At 46.0% G+C, this 20,708-nt stretch overlaps 2 protein-coding genes across 2 annotated transcripts in view; one reads left to right on the top strand and one right to left on the bottom strand.

Moving 5' to 3' along the window:
* The window catches only part of lancl1 (LanC antibiotic synthetase component C-like 1 (bacterial)), a 683,707-nt gene that overhangs the window by 649,412 nt on the left and 13,587 nt on the right, over nt 1-20,708 (bottom strand). The gene's annotated exons all lie outside the window — the stretch shown is intronic.
* trpm2 (transient receptor potential cation channel, subfamily M, member 2) overlaps nt 1-20,708 on the top strand; it is a 270,848-nt gene that overhangs the window by 249,795 nt on the left and 345 nt on the right. Inside the window, exons 27-32 of the mRNA XM_078229251.1 lie at nt 3,039-3,094; nt 7,071-7,160; nt 8,619-8,705; nt 12,908-13,010; nt 16,133-16,234; nt 19,896-19,997. Of these exons, the coding sequence (XP_078085377.1) occupies nt 3,039-3,094; nt 7,071-7,160; nt 8,619-8,705; nt 12,908-13,010; nt 16,133-16,234; nt 19,896-19,997 (540 nt within the window). The remainder of the gene's footprint in view (nt 1-3,038; nt 3,095-7,070; nt 7,161-8,618; nt 8,706-12,907; nt 13,011-16,132; nt 16,235-19,895; nt 19,998-20,708) is intronic.

Here is a 20,708-nt window from a genome sequence, read left to right as displayed (position 1 = left end):
ATGCTCCAAATCATTGTCAACACCTACACCATGGTGTAGGAGATCACGAGCCTTACACTAAACATCCATTAGATACCAGCCTACCCCGTCACGCCGCACTGCCCTGCCCCTCCCCTCCCAGTTATCAAAATCCACAATGAGGCCATGGACAACATGGGCCACTTGCTATACCGTGGGTTCCTACTGTTAGGAAGGGCAGACATTGACAGTGAGGTTCAACACCAACTTCAGTGTGCAGGTGCGACCTTTAGTCACCTGAGGAAAGAGTGTTTGAATACCAGGACCTCAGACCCAGCACCAAGCTCGTGGTCTACAGAGCAGTTAGTGTTACCTGCTCACCTATGTGGCTCAGTGATATGGACTATGTACAGCAGGCACCTCCAAACCCAGGAGAAGTACCACCAGTTTAGATTTCGGGGCATGCGGAGTGGCCCCAAACTGTCAGCCTCCCGTGTAACTGGCCAGTTCAATCGCAGGCCAGCTCAGGATTCCCCATCTCCAATCTCCTCACGGCCTGATCCCAGTCCCCCCAACCATTCCCGGGCCTACCCCTGACACCTGCTCACCCCCCCCCCCCCCCCCCCGACCCCGTCCCAGACGTTAAAAATAAAGAGGAAGAGATTGAAGATGAAGAGAAGGAGCTCAAGCCTCTGCACCATGTTAATGCGCGAAGCATTATTTGGGAGTTGTATTCACAAACAGGGCATATATAGACATATATAGTGTCTATATATGACCTGTTTGTGAACACAACTCCCACTCACCTGAGGCAGTGGGGCAGTGCTCCAAAAGCTTGTGGCTTGTGCTACCAAATAAACCTGTTGGGCTTTAACCTGGTGTTGTGATACTTCTTACTGTGCTGACCCCCCTCCTGGCAGACCCCCGTCTGGCTGACCCAGCCTGCCCAATTTCTGGCCTCCCTCCTGCGCCGACCGGTCCCAATGGCAGAGTGGCAGTGGGACCTCCCACCCCCACCAATCGCCTGCTAGGCCCTGCCCCCAGCTGGCCCCGCCCCATCAGGCCCTGCCCCATCAGGCCCTGCCCCTAATAGGCCCCATCCCCTTGACACTGCCCCATGCCTGATGAGCAATCACAAGGTGCCCTCTGGGCATGGGTACTTTGCCCCTTGGGCAGTGCCAGTGGGTGCAAGCTGGCACTGCCAGGGTGCCCATGCCCTGGGGGCACCACCCCACTGCCGCCCAATCCCCATGGGGAACCTGATTGCTCCCCCTTCACTCCAGCGGGGTCAGGCCGCTAGTTCCCCAAAAGTGGGGAGCTAGTGTAATCTCCACTGGAGTGAACCACTTTGGCGAGGTGGGAGAGACTAGTGGGCCCGGAGAATTCAGTTCCGGGCCCACTAATCACATTGAAAACAGATTTAAATTATATTAAAATCACTTACCTGGTCTTCCCACCAGTTTCCAGCGCAGATCTGACGGCGCCAGAAATCCGGCGCTGGGCGATGCGCTCGCGCTGGGAACACATGCGCCAGTCCCACGTGTGCCCAGCCACGAGATTCTCATACCCCACTGTGCTAGAAAATTAGCACGGCGCGGTGGGAGAATTGCCCCCTTGATCTCCAACAACCACTCTCTTTGTGCCAGGTATGACTCCAACCAGCAAAGGATTTTCCACCTGATTCCCATTGACTCGAGTATTTCTAGGGTTCCTCGATGTCACAGGATGTCAAATGCTGCCTTGATGTCAAGGGGAATCACTCACCTCACCTCTGGAGTTCAGCTCTTTTGTCCATGTTTGAGTCAAGGCTGTAATGAGGCCTGGAGCTGAGTGACCCTGGCGAAACCCAAAACTGAGCTGATTATTGCTGAGTAAATGTCGACAACAACTTCCATCACTTTGCTGATGATCGAGAGTAGACTGATAGTACCCAGCACCAAATTCAATTGACCGGACTGGATTTGTCTTGCTTTTTGTGGACAGGACATGTCTGGGCAATGTTCTGGATAGATGCCAGTGTTGTAACTGGCATAGCTTGACTATAGGTGTAAATAGTTCTGGAGCACAAGTCTTCAGTACTATTGATGGAATATTGTCAGGGCACACAGCAGTATCCAGCTCCTTCAACCATGTCTTAATATCATGTGGAGTGAATCGAATTGGCTGAAGACTGACATTTGTACTGCAGAGGCCCTCAGGAGGAGGCCGAGATGGATCATCCACTCGGTAATTCTGGCTGAAGATGGTTTTGAGTCTTGATGACCCTTAGTCAGAGCTGTGACGAAGGGTCATCCAGACTTGAAATGTTGGCTCTATTCTCTCTCCACAGATGCTGGCAGACCTGCTGAGATGTTCCAGCGGTTTCTGTTTCTGTGCATGTCAGGTGGATTGGCTATGCTAAAATTGCCCCTTAGTGTTCCAAGATGTGCAGGTTAGGGATATTAGTGGGATAAGTATGTGTGATTACGGGGATAGAGTGGGAGGTGGGCCTGGGTATGATGCTCTGTCGAGAGGCGGTGCAGACTCAATGGGCCAAATGGCCTCCTTGTGCACTGCGGGGATTCTATATGATTACCAAGATCTCGATTTGTTGTAGGACTTGAGATTACAGAGGTAGCAAGGATTCCCTGGTGGGAATGGGTACAGTAACTGAACGAAAGGGAATCTATTGGGGCTTTTCAATCCAGACTTTGATAGTCCGATCTCTGGTCTATGTGTTTTCCTCATACGGGAGGGTGGAGGGGGGTATACAATTGGCCTCTGCCTTGATCTACAGATGGGGGCAAACGCTAGCCAGCATTGCTTTTCTGCACCATTTGAGGAGTGCTGTTGGAAAGGAAAGGAAAGGAATGATGCCCCTCACACATAAACAGTTGGCCGAAACCCATTGCCCTGGCTTATACGACTGGGGATGATGGGTGGGAGCACAGTCTAACACAACTTGATGGGATTCAGTGTCATCAGGAAACTGGGCGGGGTGGGGGGGGGGGCACAAAGACAATCTCTCCCCCAAATAATAATGATTGGAGTAATTTATTATGTTGAATGTTTCCTCATCTTTTAATCAATTTCTTGTTTAGGTTAAATTTGATGGGTACAACCCTCCTACTTACACAGCAGATGATCACTCTACCGGGTAAGGTTGGATTGTGTATTATTTTTCTCTGTGGTTAACAATCCTGTATATCCATATACAGAGGTGCAGAATCATAGAATCCCTACAGTGCAGAAGGAGGCCATTCGGCCCATCAAGCCTGCATCGATAACAATCCCACTCAGGCCCTATCCCTGAAACCCCACATATTTACCCTGCTAATCCCCCTGACACTAAGGGGCAATTTAGCATGGCCAATCCATCTAACCCGCACATCTTTGGACTGTGGGAGGAAACCGGAGCACCCGGAGGAAACCCACGCAGACACGGGGAGAATGTGCAAACTCCACACAGACAGTGACCCGAGGCCGGAATTGAACTCGGGTCCCTGGCGCAATGAGGCAGAAGTGCTCACCACTGTGGCACCGTGCCACCCTGTATATTGGGCAGAGTTTTCCATCTCTTTGATTCAGTGTCAACCCAGATAGGAGAAGCGATGCCTGGCCCACCGACTCCACTGCTGGCTTTTCCCACCATATAGTTTAGCACTTGGTCAAAAGGAATCATGGAGCCGGGTGCCACCAGCAATGTGGGCCTTCAAGAGATCCGGCCTCCCTTCACAAAAGCTAAACAAAAATTGGGAAGAGATTCCCCTGACAGACACCTGGAAACCTCCCCCCCACACTTCCATGGACAATGAACCCCTCCCCCACCGATGGACCTCCCCAACAGAAGCCCCTCAGGCCCTCACCCGTCTCCCACCGCTGCCACCCACCCCCCCCCCCCCCCCCCACCCCCCCACCCCCCAGTGCTTCCACTGTTACTGTCTGAGTACTGCCTCCTGGCACCATCTCCTGCACTGCACCCCAGAGGGCATTGCTAAGATACTGCCCAGGCATGCCTCTCCCCCGTCCCCCACCACTAGGGGTGTACTTACCTGTGTGCCCCCAGCAGGGACTGTTCTGTTTTGGAGGATCTATGATAAACCCTGCTAACATGATGTCACAGTAAGAAGTCTCACAACACCAGATTAAAGTCCAACAGGTTTATTTGGTAGCAAATACCATAAGCTTTCGGAGCGTGCTGCTCCTTCGTCAGATGGAGTGGTTATCTGTTCTCCAACAGTGCACAGACACAGAAATCAAGTTACAGAATACTAATTAGAATGCAAATCTCTACAGCCAGCCAGGTCTTAAAAGGTACAGATAATGTGGGTGGAGGGAACATTAAACACAGGTTAAAGAGATGTGTATTGTCTCCAATACACATTCAATACAATCTCTTGAGACAATACACATCTCTTTAACCTGTGTTTAATGTTCCCTCCACCCACATTATCTGTACCTTTTAAGACCTGGCTGGCTGTAGAGATTTGCATTCTAATTAGTATTCTGTAACTTGATTTCTGTGTCTGTGCACTGTTGGAGAACAGAGACCACTCCATCTGACGAAGGAGCAGCACGCTCTGAAAGCTTATGGTATTTGCTACCAAATAAACCTGTTGGACTTTAACCTGGTGTTGTGAGACTTCTTACTGTGCTTACCCCAGTCCAACGCCGGCATCTCCACATCATAACATGATGTCACACCAGTGGGTCGGGGGGGAGGGGGGGGCAGAAGCCCTACATGGGAGAATGATACAGCGGGAGGCCCATTAAGCCGATATGTACTCAGTATTTAAATAAGATTTCTATCATTGCATGGCGGGAGCCCATTACGTCATTGGTGAGGGGGCGGGAACAAGCCAGCGGGGTAATTCCACTGGTCAGAAAGCCTTTTTGGGGCGCCCCCTCGAATTTCTGCCCCTGCTGCCATGCCCGCCCGCTGAAAGCGGGGGTTGAAATCCACTCCCCCATTGTTTCTATTCTTCCAGTGTGACAATTTCCCATTAACAGGAGTCACAGAAGCTAATTCACCACTCGACTCACATTCTCACTGTCACAGGTGGTGGGGTAAGAAACACAAAAAGTTAATGCTCCAGCACTTTTGGGGTTGAAAATCAGATCTATTGTAGAAGTAGCTTTACTCCACCTGTGCTATTCCAATCCTAAGAGTGCTTTATTCTATATTTAATCTGAGATTTGCATGCCACGAAAGTGTTTGATTGGTTAGTAGAACTTGCTTTAAACTTCGGAGATGTTTGGGTCGAACCCATTTTGTGTGACATGATGCAATGTGGGTTAGTCAGAGGGTGTTAAATTGGGACAATAAAGATTCAGATCTTCAGCAATCCAGCAAATGGAGAACAGAGTAAATACACCTGGTCACAGCCTTTTGGGACCGTCCATTCCAGGACAGACTTCCCATTTGTGTCCCAACTGTTCACGGACAAATCCATCAATATCAGGCTGGTGTTATTCTCTGACCACTGCCCCCTATCTGCTGATCGTCACTTACAGGAAGACCAGAGGGTTGGCAAGGGGACGTGGAAGCTGCCATGAAGCAGTTGTTCAGAAAGGATTCCGAAGGTTGGAGAACAAAGGGCAATCCTCTTTGAGCCCCTGGCACATGGGTGGCAAGCGATCAAGGGGAACATGGAGAGGTTTCTCATCCTTGAATGTGTTTAAAAGGCTAGAAAGGAACAGGGGGAAATGTCACAACTCCAGGAAATCATGTAGAATCAGTTCCAGCTGCAGTCAATGGGGGTCGATGTCAAGGGGTAGGAGTCTCCACAAGGTGAAAGGCCAAGAAGCCTTGTTGATGCACCAGAAGGTCGGTGGACTCCGGTACAGACTTGATGGGCCGAATAGCCTCCTTCTGCACTGTATGGATTCCAAGGATTCTAAGGAGCTCTTCAGTTGTAGGCAATAAAATAAAACCAGACTTATTCCAACTTATAAATCAAAGAAAAAGGTTTAATAAAGAAACGTCATTACTCCAACACTTGAGGCCTCGCCTGGGTCATTCCAAAATCCCACAAACCCCAGCAGCTTCTTATTTGTACTGAGTCAACTGACAACCACATCATTTTGTCATTGGTTATATAGTTTACCAGGTCAGCTGACCCTTACAGCTTGTTACCATCAGTCACACTACAACAGATCCAATGTTATCATTGGTTACATTCTAACAAGCCTTGGAGGCTCCAAGATTATCTTGGATTATCCAGAGTCTGTTCCGTGGAGTCGGATAAGACATTCCTCTTCCTAAAGGTACATAGCGGGAGCTGTCATCAGCAGCCTGAAGGACGAAGATAGCTCATTAAAGTCATCACTATCTGACATTTTGAGGAGCAGAAAATTCCTTTATGCCGGATTGTATGACGTGAAGGCCCCCCAGTCCTTCCTGTTCTCTAGCACGGAGGTCTTAGAGGACAGTGAGTAGGAGATCCTGGACAATAACACTGGATGAGCTGAATAGTCCTTCGAGAAGAATACACTCTTGGTAGTGATGGTTTATCAGTTGAGTTGTATTCAGTTCTGTGGGGCTGGATAGGCCCAGACCTGTTGGAAGTGTATGAGGGTATGCTTCTGGCCAGCATCAAGCCAGAACCCATGGGGAAACACATCATTACTCTCATCCTAGACGCTTATTGAGTTCCTCTGAATATTTTCAAAAGTCTTGCAAAACAGCAAGTCCAATGTCTGATCCCTGTTGTAAGGCAGCTAATCTCAGTCACATCATATTTGCCCTTGCACTTGGAAGTTGCCAGTCAGAAGGCTGAGCTTCTCCTATCAGTCCACACTATCTCATACTGGACTGAGCTTGGGTCTTGGGACAGGATGTGGGTTGGCTCCACATTGCCTGTCACTGAATACACTGGTGTATTTCCTGGGGTCATCAAAGGGTCAGTAGCTTCAGAGGCCAGGCGCAGGAACTAGTTTACTAATATTACTCTCTAATGGTAAACCTGAAACCCAGGAAAAACCTTTTTGTTGCAGTGAGTTGTGCCAGAGATTAAGATGGGCTCCAAGTCTGTGTCCAAACCCAGTAACGCAATCTCATCCACCTTCACGTGGAGTAGGACATTCAAATTTTGTGCAAAGGAGAAGTTGTTGACAGTGACTGTCTTTTCCAGGTTATCTAAAATGAAAACTGCTCCAAAGGATGGTTCCCAGGACAAAGAGGCAGCTTCCAGCACTGCTGCGGTTCAGGAACCTTTGCCCCAGTGAGTTGGGATCTCATCTGTTCCAGATTATAAAGATAAATCGCCTTTACTCAATCACTACACTTGTTAACAGGACAAAGTTTTTTCACAAGGGTTCTCCCAATATCATTGCATAATATCAGGGAACCACAGTGGAACTTATATCTGGATCAGTTTTGTGTGACTATCGCTGGAATTTTACGGGCACGCCCGGCCCAGAATCAGGGCGGGTAAGGCTCGCATAACGGCATTCTCTGTTGGCCTCGGGCGGGTGAGGCGGTAAAATTTAAGTATATAACTGCAAATGTGGAGTGTACCTAATGCAAAAGTAACCATGGTCCCAGGTGACCATAGGCTGTGACTGGTGGTGATTTGACCTGAGGATCACTACAGCTCAGGCGAGGGGCAAGGATGAAAGAGACTGAGCTGGAAAACAGATAGCTGACTCGGTGGTTTCACTCTCTCCTCTCCGAGTTAAAATTTATGGATTTAAGTCCCATTTCAAATTCTTAAGCATCCAGTCTCAGCCTGTGCAGTACTGAGGGAGTGTTGCACTGTCAGATGATTTGTTAAACTGAAGCCCCATCTTGTCTGCCTGGTTTAAGTATAGGATTTGGTGGTACAATGTGCAGGAGAACAGGTAGTTGTTCTGCCGAATATTTCTCTTCCCTCAATGAACATCTTTAAATTCAAATTGTCATCTATCTCTTTAATGCTGTTGAGATCTTTCTGTGTAAAGGATACACTGCAATGTCGCTTTGGGACATCAGTAGATGTGAATGGGGCGGTATAAAATGCAAGTTCCTTTTGAATGAGCTTTCCTCCTCCACAGACATCCCCACCCCATTGCCAGAGTGGAACATGGGTGTAATGACTGTGGAGGGACTGGAACTCGACCTTCACAGTTTGACTTGTGGGGAGGGGAGGACAGTTACCTGTCCTGCCCCTCCCGGCATGATGACTGTTTGGGAGAAACCATTCTTTGAAAATTCCACCTAAAGTGCTGGCCATCCACTGAGAGTGGGGACACAAACCTGTTACAAAAGGTTTGTGCTGTGGGTGGGTTCCACCAAGAGGAGTTTAAACATCAATCAATCCCGGACACATAGGGTTGGATATTCAGGTCTTCCCCCCCCTCGTGACGTGAGCAGAGGTGGGAGTTGGGGGCTCTTGAAAATATTGGCACCAAGAAGCATGTTAGTTGCAGGCCACCGTTCCTGGCACCAGATTGGGGAGAAGATGTAAGCTCCACACAGACAGTCACCCGAGGTCGGAGTCGAACCCAGCTCCCTGGCGTTGTGAGGCAGCAGTGCTAGCCGCTGTGCTACCGTGCCACCCATGACCTTGTGTGCCCTGGAATTTGAATAAGGTCCATGTAGCGAGAGGAAGTTCTGCTCAGCTCTCTTCTCTCAGCACAGTGCCGAGTGTTAGTAAATTTTTAGATGTAGCGGCTGTGAACTTGTCCAATGCATGTTTCAGAAACCCAAAGGGAAGGACCGGCCTGGGTGGCAGAGGGAAGCTTCATTGCTTTGGACCAAACTACGCGATGGATCCCATCATTACACGGTAAGAAGACAATACCCTGACTTGTTTATAATCAGGAATCTTTCATGTTACTTTAAGCCTGGATTATTATAGTTCTTACAACACAGATCAGTCCTGGTTAAAGTGCAGTAAGTAATGGAAGTGCAGTTTGTGATAACCATGTAACTGATCTTTCCTCCTTGATTAGAATCCCACTTTGACCATTTATTATGATGATAGAGTTCATGCTCCACTCACCTCTGCCAGAAAACACAATGTGGAAGTTATAGAATCCCTACAGAAGGAGGCCATTCGGTCCATCTGACTCTCTGACAGAGCATTTTACCCAGACCCACCCTCCCTCCCCGTGCATTTACCCCGCTAATCCTCCTAACATACACTCTTCAAACACTAAGCGGCAATTTACTATGGCCAATCCACCTAACCTGCACATCTTTTGGACCGTGACAGGAAACCGGAGCACCCCGGAGGAAACCCACACAGACATGGGGAGAACATACCAACTCCACACAGTCACCTGAGGCCAGAAATGACTTGGGTCCCTGGCACTGTGAGGCCACAGTGCTAACCACTGTCACACCATGCCACCAGAAGCTATGGGGATAGGGCCAGGTTTCAGTCTGATATACCCCATATTTGAATTACTTCATTTTCCTGCACATTATTGCTGTCCTATCCATGCAGCTTTCTCTTCCAGCTGCTGTGTTCCAAATCATTCTCCCATCTCATAACTTCCGTGACTCCCATCTCCCTGTTTTTCAGAGTAATCTTCACCAATCCTGATATCTCACTAAACTTTGAGGAAAATATCCAAGGTGGAAAACAGGCACAAAGCCTTGCTTCAGGTTTAGATGGACTTTCCCCCTTTTACAAGAGCTCTTTGCTACCTCCAGGAAGCAGTACAGCATCACCACATCAGATATTGACCAGAACTTTACAGAGCCTTTTGTGAGGTGGGCTTAGAGGAGGTGGGCTGGCAAAATGGCACAGGAAGGTGGCACGAATTCCCATCGCCATTCCATTAATGCACCAGCAGTAAATGGCCAACTGAACTCCAATTGAGCCACTTACCTCCGAGAATAAACATCCATCTCAATGCCCTCTTTCTCCAGGTACAGTTCCAACAATGGCCACTGCTGCTGATGGCATTGTTGAGCTATTGGAGCTGATTGGGGGTTAAGTGGCTGTCCTTAATAAGAAATACAGACCCAATAGCAGCCATTTAATTAGAATCTGCCAATAAGATGTAGCCAAAGACCCCAATGCTCAGTGCCCCCACCCCCACCTCCACCCCTTCCAAATTCACCCCCAGTGGAGAGTTTCTTGCCAACTTTGAAAAATCCAGATATCATTTCAGTTAATCCAAAGAATCCACAGAATCCATAGAATCCTACAGTGCAGAAGAAGGCTATTCAGCCCATGGAGTCTGTACCGACCATAATCCCACCCAGGCCCTATCCCCAAAACCCCATGCATTTACCCTAGCTAGTCCCCCTAACACTAAGGAGCAATTTAGCATGGCCAACCCACCTAACCCACACATCTTTGGACTGTGGGAGAAACTGGAGCACCCAAAGGAAATCCACGCAGACACGGGGAAAATGTGCAAACTCCACACAGTCACCCAAGCCGGGAATTGAACCTGGGTCTCTGGTGCTGTGAGGCAGCAGGGGTAACCACTTGCCACCGTGCAGCCCCCAAGATGACAAGATGACTGACTGATTAATTAATTATCATACACCTTCATGAAAAGCTCAAGACTAGATTTTACAAAGATTGCAAAAAGATTAAATTAAAGGCTTTGAATCAAAATGCACATAGCATTCATAACAAAGTAAATGAATTGATAGCACACATTGAATAATTACTATCATGGGGCTCCTACAATTTTTTTGTTGTTGTCGTTAAAACTACCGTCCCCCTCAAGTAAGACAAAGTCACAGAGTGGCTCAAGATGGTTTATCGACAACTGTATCACTTCAGGGTCCCAATCCAATCTTTAAGAATAGTCAGAGTGCAGAATTCATAAATACACAAGCAATTATAGTTTCAAATTCGACTACAAATAATTAGCATATACCAATCAAAGTATAGGAGTTATCTCTATTCACTCACAGTTATTGATTAAGGTTACATCATGCATACATAAGGGTATGGTTGTCCAATTGTATCTTGTGCATGTCTTCCTAATTATATCGCCAAGCAATGAATCTCTGACCAATGGTGTATCAACATCCCTTTCCATTGTTCCTTGTTCTAATGGGCAAACATCGTTCAATTAAGTGGTCCTTGACTCGTATCTGGGTTTGCTTTAATCAAGACCGATGGTTTTCACATAGCTTTCCCTGTGTGACTGAGATACAGCTTGCAGCTTATATGATTTTTAAACGCGTGTGATTATTAACCCTTTCAGTTATGATTTGAAAGCCATTATTGGATGCAGGAGAGCAAGTATTGGGTTCTGAATATTGAAGGGTATAGAGTATTCATGAAGAATAGGAAACTAGGTAAAAGTGGAGGGGTGGCACTGTTAATCAAAGATGGCAATGGTGTATTAGGTAGGGATGACTTTGGTTCAGGAGATCAGGATATAGAATTGATTTTGGATGGGGATGAGGAATAGTAAGGGAAAAAAGTAATTATGGGAGTAGTTTATCAGCCCCCTAACAGCAACTATAATGTTGAGCCAAGTATACAAGAAGAAACATAGAGTGTTTTTTATAAAGGAACAGCAATAATTACGGGTGACTTTAATCTACATATAAATGGCAAAAATCAGATTGGCAGTAGTAGCCTGGATGAGGAGTGTTTAAAATACTTTCGAGATTGTGCTGCTGTAAGATACTTCCTGGAGCCAAAGAACCAAAATGGTTATATTAGACTGAGTAAGCCTAAATCTTCCAGTCCTGCCCACTGCGGGAATTGTCACCAGCAGGGCAGATAATTTGACGGACAAGTAAAAGGTCTGTTGACCTTGGGCAGGAATTTCTAGTCCCAGGGTGAGCAGGATTGGATAATCCCACCTTTAATATTGTGTAATGTGACAGGATTAATTAATAACCCCCAGGTAGCAGCGACTATAACATGACTGAAGTTTGAAAGGAAAAAGAATAGGTCCAGTTTGAAAGGGAGAAGACTGGGTCTACGACTAGTATTTTAAACTTAAATAAGGGAAACTATGTGGGCATGAAAGCAGAGCCAGCTGAAGTGAACTCGGGCACTAGGCTAGAGAATAGATCAACAAGAGAAGCAATGGTAGACTTTCAAGGGGATGTTTAAAAATACTCAGAGTAACTATATTCCTGCTGTAAAGAAAAATTCTAAAGGGAGGAGCCACCATCCGTAGTTAACAAAAGAAGTTAAGGAAAGCATCAAACCAAAGGAAAAAGCATATAACTGGGCATAGTTGAGTGCCAGGTCAGCTGATTGGTCAGAATTTAAAGGACAGTAGAGAATGACCAAAAAGTTAATAAGGAGAATTCAATTAGAGTATGAGAGGAAGATGGGTAGAGTGAGTGTTGGTCCCCTGCAGAGTGAGAATGGGAGTTACCACTACATAATAAGGAGATGGTGGGTGAAATTACAAGTATTTTGCTTCTGTCTTCACTATAGAGGATATAAGAGACATTGCAATAATAGCTGTAAATCAGGAGGTGAAAGAGAGAGAAACTTAGTGAAATTACAATCACTAGGGAAATGGTACTGAGCAAACTGATGGAGCTGTGGCTGGCAAGTCTGCAGATACTGAATGTACATACATGTTCATTGTCTACCAGTCATCAGTGAATCTGGAATTGAACCCAAGATGATTTCCCACACCCAATACTGCACTTTCCTGATGTTGGGCTCAGTACCAGGCTGAGTGGTACATATATACAGACTCAGATTATATGTTCAGGGTGAATTCCAACCCCAGCAATGACACTGAACTGATTGATTGTCGGAAACAGCACGATATAGAAAATGCGTGAGGTTGCAGTACTGGCACCAAACTTCACTCACAGGGCCACACACTTTATCAAAGGTACAGCAACTCAACCTAAAGATCATTTACTCTTAGAAGACAAAGCTTGTGCTGGTAAATGAATCAATATTGCATTGATAACCTGCCTCAATTCGATAGACCGGTGGTTAGAGAAGGAGTTGCAGTGTTACAAGGGAATGCAGTTATCACAGATATTTTGCTGACACTTGCTAAGTCCGATGCTTGCCTTCTATTACAGCTTTAAGAGGAATTCGGATAACTCTGCCACAATAAAATGTGGCAAGAAGGTATTGGAGTTTCTTGTTGTCCAATATCCAGGTGAAGATTGGACCTTACCTTCGGTATGTATCATTCTGTGGTGAAAAGTAGAAGGAAAGTAGACAATAGATAGAAAGACATACAGTTCAAAATGTATATCTATAATACAGTAACAGTCTGCATTCACTCTTGGTCATCTATCCCATTACCTCTGCCAATGTCCTTATTTCCTATTGACATTTCTGACGTAAGTACGCTAAGATGTAATAACACTCAATAAGAGGTGATCTTACTGCAACGTTCAGGATTACATCAGGGCTTGACGGGGTAAATACTGAGACATTATTGTCCGTGGCTGGGGAATGAAACCAAGCTGCCAAAGTTTCAAGGTAAGGAGCCCATCACTTAGGACAAGGAGAAATCTCTTTACTGCAAGGATTGCGAACCTTTGGAATTCTCTGCCACACAGAGGACTCACCATCACTGAATATAGTTAGGGCTGAGACAGACAGATGGGGCGGCACGGTAGCACAGTGGTTAGCACTGCTGCTTCACAGCTCCAGGGACCTGGGTTCGATTCCCGGCTTGGGTCACTGTCTGTGTGGAGTTTGCACATTCTCCTCGTGTCTGCGTGGGTTTCCTCCGGGTGCTCCGGTTTCCTCCCACAGTCCAAAGATGTGTGGGTTAGGTTGATTGGCCAGGTTAAAAATTGCCCCTGAGAGTCCTGAGATGCGTAGGTTAGAGGGATTAGCGGGTAAATATGTGGGGGTAGGGCCTGGGTGGGATTGTGGTTGGTGCAGACTCGATGGGCCGAATGGCCTCCTTCTGCACTGTAGGGTTTCTATGTTCAGTCTCCAAAGATTTGGGGAGCGGGTGAGAAAGTTGACTTGAAGGTCATGAGCATAATGCAAGGTGGAGCAGGCCCAAAAGGCCAAATGGCTTTCTCTTGCTCCTATTTGTAATGTTCCTATGATCCAACCTCATCCCAAAGCATTTGCCCCTCTCTATGAACACACTTGTGCACACTACAACACTACGACTCTCTGTTACAATTCTCACTCAGTTTTACAGATGCACCATACAAAACATCCTTTCTGGATGTATCAGAGCTTGGTATGGCTCCCGCTCTGACCAAGACCACAAGAAACAATACTTTTCACTGTATCCCAATACATGTGACAGTAATAAATCAAATCAAACACAGCGTTTCATTCCATTCTATGGGTACTCTGCCCAAATGTGGATCCTTTGGGTTATTATCTGCAATGAACATTCATGCTGCCTTTATGCCCCCGGTATTTCTTAATTTTTCTCACCCTATCGCTATGTCTCAGTGCATCCCTGACATCTACAGTGGAAGCAGCCTGCTGACTGAGACTCCTTTGATGACCGAGGGGGGTGTTCACCGGAGAGAGGAGGTCGGGAGAACTCAGATCTGCTTTGGGTCTCGTGCTGTGGGTCAGGTGCACCCTCCCTGACTTGGGGAGCTGCAGCTGATGGGGTCACCGGCAGGTGGGATTGGGAACAGCTGGACACCTTGAAAGACGCCTGAGTGAATGGCCCCAGGATGCCCAGTTGATGGTCCTCCTCCGTTTGGGGTGTCTGAGGGTCCCCGTCCTTGGAGAGAGGGGGCACCTGGATTAATGATCCAGCGGCACGGTGCCGCAGTGATTAGCACTGCTGCCTCACAGTGCCCAGGTTCAATTCCAGCCTTGGGTGACTGTGTGGCGTATGCACGTTCTCCCCATGTCTGCGTGGGTTTCCTCCAGGTGCTCCGGTTTCCTCCCACAGTCCAAAGATGTGCGAGTCAGGTGGATTGGCCATGCTAAATTGCCCCTTAGTGTCAGGGGGATTAGCAGGGTAGATATGAGGGGTTACTGGAATAGGGCCTGGGCAGGATTGTGGTTGGTGCAGACTCGATGGGCCGAATGGCCTCCTTCTGCACTGTCGGAATTCTATGATTCTATGATAAAGATGCCTGACCTCCATGAGTGCTGAGTGGATCATTGTAAGGGCTGAGGACACGAGCTGTACAGGATGTGAGAAGAGATGACAATGTCAGCGTGTGAGAGACTCAGCAGTGATGTCCCTTGTGATGGTTGGTCCCTGTGGGAGATCCCTGTGGACTGTAACCCTGCGAATGGCTGAGAGTGGGTTACGAGAGTGTGAGGTGAGAGTGGGGTGAAGGTGAACTTACCCTGGCAGAGCTGATGAGGCCATTCATCATCTTCCTGCATTGGGGCGCATTGGTGCTGACCATCCTGGCAACCTACCCACACCCCTCTTGTGAGGTTGGTGAACCTTTGGCTCCCAACAGGGGGGAAAAGATGTTCTGCCTTCCCTCCACTGTATCGAGAGGTGTCCCCAGTGCATCATCAGTGAACCTCCAAGCAGTTGGATTCTTTCCTATGGAGGCCATTCTGCTGTTTGCCAAACCAATCCTGGATCGCAAAAAGTGTTGCGTGCTTGGGTACAGTTTAAATATAGTGCCCGCAATGAGGTCCCAGCAGGGTGGACGAAGACCAACGTGAGGCATGACATACTCATGTTCATGGGTGGCACAGTGGTTGGCACTGCTGCCTCACAGCACCAGGGACCCGGGTTCGATTCCAGTTTTGGGTGACTGTGTGGCATTTGCACATTCTTCCTGCATCTGAGCGGGTTTCCTCTGGGTGCTCCGGTTTCCTCCCACAGTCCAAAGGTATTGATAGATTGATTGGCCAAGCTAAATTGACCCTTAGTGCCCAAAGGGTTATAGGTTAGAGGAATTAGCAGGGTTAATAAGATGCTCTGTTGGAGAGTCAGTGCAGACCTGATGGGCCAAATGGCCTCCTTCTGCACTGTGGGGATTCTATGTTGATGTATATATGATGAGCTGAAAAGCGGACAATCTGGTGTGGAAACCCAATACAATGAAAAGCAGAAAACAGACCGCTTATCCTGCCCACCACCACACTTAACCTCCGGAACAGGAAGTTCCACCCGGAAAGTGGGAGTGGGAGAGAGAAAGACAGACATTATTGAAAGAGAGATATTGTTCTATGCTCAAATAACTTGGATTTGTAGATTTGCAGTGAGGACCTGACTCCTGAGGTGAGTTAATGGAGAGCTATTGCTGACCATGGAATCCAGCAGAAGCTACAGGGAGGGATAAGAGAAAATGCCTGTTCAATAAACAAAATCTCTCTATTTACCTTCTCTTCAGGGGGTGCTGCACTCCGGAGAGACATTCCCAAAGAATATGAAGATTATTTTAAACACCAAGATACTGGAGATGTTTCAGAAACTTCTGAAGGAAGCCGCTGAGGTTGGAGCTAATTTTTTTTGCTCAATAGTTTTGAAGAGTCATGTTCCGCTGGGTGCATTTCGACTGCCAATGTCAGACAGTGCTTTCACCTTACTAAATAATCAGAGCCGTGAGTTCACAGTGAGGATCGAAGCTCACTTTGCTTTGGAATCTGGTCAGAATTCATTGCCTTTTCCTTTCCATGTTTAGCACTGCCGTGACTAACAGCATATTGCTGCTGAATATGTCATACACTTTGAAATGTGGGTGTAAAACATCTGCCAGAAGTGGAGCAACAGATGAGGAGAATTTTTTTCTCTGTGGGTTATGAGTCTCTGGAACACTGTTCCCCAAAAGGCGGTGGAAGCAGAGATTTGAATATTTTTTTATCCAGAGCTAGGTAGATTTGAGCTTAACCGGTTGGGAGGGGGCTATCGGGGGATAAGCAGGAATGTGGGGGGTGATGTTGTAAGCAGATCAGCCATGATTTTATTGAATGGTGGAACAAGGGGCTGAGTGGCCTACTCCTGCTCCTAATTCGTGTGTTCATATGTAACAGCCTCGAACCCCAAATCACATCATCTTAACTAACTGCTCGCTGAAAGAGTAAATTATTTTGTCTCGGTGACTTCACAAGTTCATGGCCTGTGTCAGTATGTTGTCTGCATTTTTATTGAACCCAATCTCGACTCTTGTGATCACTTGTTATCAGAGTCTTCACTCTATCTGTATCTTGCTGTGACTTTGAGGATTTGGCACCTTGAGCTGTCCCCCATGTAAGCATTTCTCTGTTAGCAACCCACATGTCTCTATGTCAGTATCGCCTCTCACTCTGCCTCCGTGTTTTTGAGTCATTGCTAGATGTCTCTGCCTTTTCTTAACAGTCCAGAGTCCCATAGGTGCCTTCCTCCCAGCTGGTTATAGATGGATCAGGGGTGGACTTGGATCATACAGCACTAATGGGGATATTCTGTCCATTGTGTACGTGTCAGACCCCTGCAAGAATCACTCATCTAGTCCCATTCCCCTGCCTTTCCTCAATGCTCTGAAAATTCAATCTCAACCTCAACTGCTCTCACAAGCGTGCACAGATATGTGTATTTCAGGTATATTGTGTGTGTGCATTTCAGGTATTAGGTGTGTGCATTTCAGGTATTAGGTGTGTGTGTGTTTCAGGCATTAGGTGTGTGTGTGTTTCAGGTATTAGGTGTGTGTGTGTTTCAGGTATTAGGTGTGTGTGTTTCAGGTATTAGGTGTGTGTGTGTTTCAGGTATTAGGTGTGTGTGTTTCAGGTATTAGGTGTGTGTGTTTCAGGTATTAGGTGTGTGTGTGTTTCAGGTATTAGGTGTGTATGTGTGTTTCAGGTATTAGGTGTGTGTGTTTCAGGTATTAGGTGTGTGCGTATTTCAGGTATTAGGTGTGTGTGTATTTCAGGTATTAGGTGTGTGTGTATTTCAGGTATTAGGTGTGTGTGTTTCAGGTATTAGGTGTGTGTGTGTTTCAGGTATTAGGTGTGTATGTGTGTTTCAGGTATTAGGCGTGTGTGTTTCAGGTATTAGGTGTGTGTGTATTTCAGGTATTAGGTGTGTGCGTATTTCAGGTATTAGGTGTGTGTGTATTTCAGGTATTAGGTGTGTATGTGTGTTTCAGGTATTAGGTGTGTGTGTGTTTCAGGTATTAGGTGTGTGTGTGTTTCAGGTATTAGGTGTGTATGTGTGTTTCAGGTATTAGGTGTGTGTGTTTCAGGTATTAGGTGTGTGTGTATTTCAGGTATTAGGTGTGTGTGTATTTCAGGTATTAGATGTGTGTGTATTTCAGGTATTAGGTGTGTGTATTTCAGGTATTAGGTGTGTATGTGTGTTTCAGGTATTAGGTGTGTATGTGTGTTTCAGGTATTAGGTGTGTGTGTATTTCAGGTATTAGGTGTGTGTGTGTTTCAGGTATTAGGTGTGTGTGTATTTCAGGTATTAGGTGTGTGTGTGTATTTCAGGTATTAGGTGTGTGTATTTCAGGTATTAGGTGTGTATGTGTGTTTCAGGTATTAGGTGTGTGTATTTCAGGTATTAGGTGTGTATGTGTGTTTCAGATATTAGGTGTGTGTGTATTTCAGGTATTAGGTGTGAGTGTGTTTCAGGTATTAGATGTGTGTATTTCAGGTATTAGGTGTGAGTGTGTTTCAGGTATTAGATGTGTATGTATTTCAGGTATTAGGTGTGTGTGTGTTTCAGGTATTAGGTGTGTGTGTTTCAGGTATTAGGTGTGTGTGTTTCAGGTATTAGGTGTGTGTGTATTTCAGGTGTTAGGTGTGTGTGTGTATTTCAGGTATTAGGTGTGTGTGTATTTCAGGTATTAGGTGTGTGTGTTTCAGGTATTAGGTGTGTGTGTGTTTCAGGTATTAGGTGTGTATGTGTGTTTCAGGTATTAGGCGTGTGTGTTTCAGGTATTAGGTGTGTGTGTATTTCAGGTATTAGGTGTGTGCGTATTTCAGGTATTAGGTGTGTGTGTATTTCAGGTATTAGGTGTGTATGTGTGTTTCAGGTATTAGGTGTGTGTGTGTTTCAGGTATTAGGTGTGTGTGTGTTTCAGGTATTAGGTGTGTATGTGTGTTTCAGGTATTAGGTGTGTGTGTTTCAGGTATTAGGTGTGTGTGTATTTCAGGTATTAGGTGTGTGTGTATTTCAGGTATTAGGTGTGTGTGTATTTCAGGTATTAGGTGTGTGTATTTCAGGTATTAGGTGTGTATGTGTGTTTCAGGTATTAGGTGTGTATGTGTGTTTCAGGTATTAGGTGTGTGTGTATTTCAGGTATTAGGTGTGTGTGTGTTTCAGGTATTAGGTGTGTGTGTATTTCAGGTATTAGGTGTGTGTGTGTATTTCAGGTATTAGGTGTGTGTATTTCAGGTATTAGGTGTGTATGTGTGTTTCAGGTATTAGGTGTGTATGTATTTCAGGTATTAGGTGTGAGTGTGTTTCAGGTATTAGATGTGTATGTATTTCAGGTATTAGGTGTGTGTGTGTTTCAGGTATTAGGTGTGTGTGTTTCGGGTATTAGGTGTGTGTGTTTCAGGTATTAGGTGTGTGTGTATTTCAGGTGTTAGGTGTTTGTGTATTTCAGGTATTAGGTGTGTGTGTATTTCAGGTGTTAGGTGTTTGTGTATTTCAGGTATTAGGTGTGTGTGTATTTCGGGTATTTGGTGTGTGTGTATTTCAGGTATTAGGTGTGTGTGTATTTCAGGTATTAGGTGTGTGTGTATTTCAGGTATTAGGTGTTTGTGTATTTCAGGTATTAGGTGTGTGTGTATTTCAGGTATTAGGTGTTTGTGTATTTCAGGTATTAGGTGTTTGTGTATTTCAGGTATTAGGTGTGTGTGTGTTTCGGGTATTAGGTGTGTGTGTATTTCAGGTATTAGGTGTGTGTGTGTTTCGGGTATTAGGTGTGTGTGTATTTCGGGTATTAGGTGTGTGTGTATTTCGGGTATTTGGTGTGTGTGTATTTCAGGTATTAGGTGTGTGTGTGTTTCGGGTATTAGGTGTGTGTGTATTTCAGGTATTAGGTGTGTGTATTTCAGGTATTAGGTGTGTGTATTTCAGGTATTAGGTGTGTGTATTTCAGGTATTAGGCGTGTGTATTTCAAGTATTAGGTATGTGTGTATTTCAGGTATTTGGTGTATGTGTATTTCAGGTTTACAGAGGATATGTGGATGATTCACGGAACACTGATAATGCATGGATTGAAACTCTGACCCTCAATTTCCACTTGAAGGATGACAATCCATTCATAAATGTGAGCTTTTTTTAACATTACAAAAGATATTTATGAGAGAATGTTGTTGAACTAAATTTTCACTCATGTTTGGGCGTATAGAACATGAGGACTGCTATAAAAAGCGGCCATGTTAAATGTTCAACACGAAAGATTTTGGTCGCATGCCTCTTATTTCAACAATACTCAATGTTGTTTCAGTCAGGTTGTCGGCACCAAGTGTCATTGTTTGAGCCAGTCGCCTCTACTCTGGAACTTGCCAAATTAATGGATGATCTTTAAAGATCTTTGATGTTATACTGAACAATATTGAGTGCGAGGATCTCACATTGCACGATGGCACAGTTGTTAGCACTGCTGCCTCACCGTGCCTGCGACCTGGGTTCGATTCCCAGCTTGGATCACTGTCTGTGTGGACTCTGCATTTTCTCTGCGTGGGTTTCCTCCGGTTTCCTCCCACAGTCCAAAGACGTGCTGGTTCGATGCATTATCCATGCTAAATTCACCCTCAGTGTACCTGAACAGGCGCCGGAGTATGGCGACTAGGGGATTTTCACTGTAACTTCTTTGTGGGGTTAATGTAAGCCTAATGTGACACTAATAAATAAACTTTTAAAAAATAACTTAAATTTAAATGTTTCTGCTCATGACACAATCTGGTAGATGTGTGCTGATCCACAGAGAGGATAAAGATTGACTTTATCTTGGTACCATAACAATGGCATAGCCTAG

Source organism: Mustelus asterias, chromosome 14 (assembly GCF_964213995.1).
Source record: "Mustelus asterias chromosome 14, sMusAst1.hap1.1, whole genome shotgun sequence".
Taxonomy (NCBI): Eukaryota; Metazoa; Chordata; class Chondrichthyes; order Carcharhiniformes; family Triakidae; genus Mustelus; species Mustelus asterias.
Note: the sequence above shows the minus strand (reverse complement) of the source record. Positions and strands in the feature narration are given on the sequence as shown.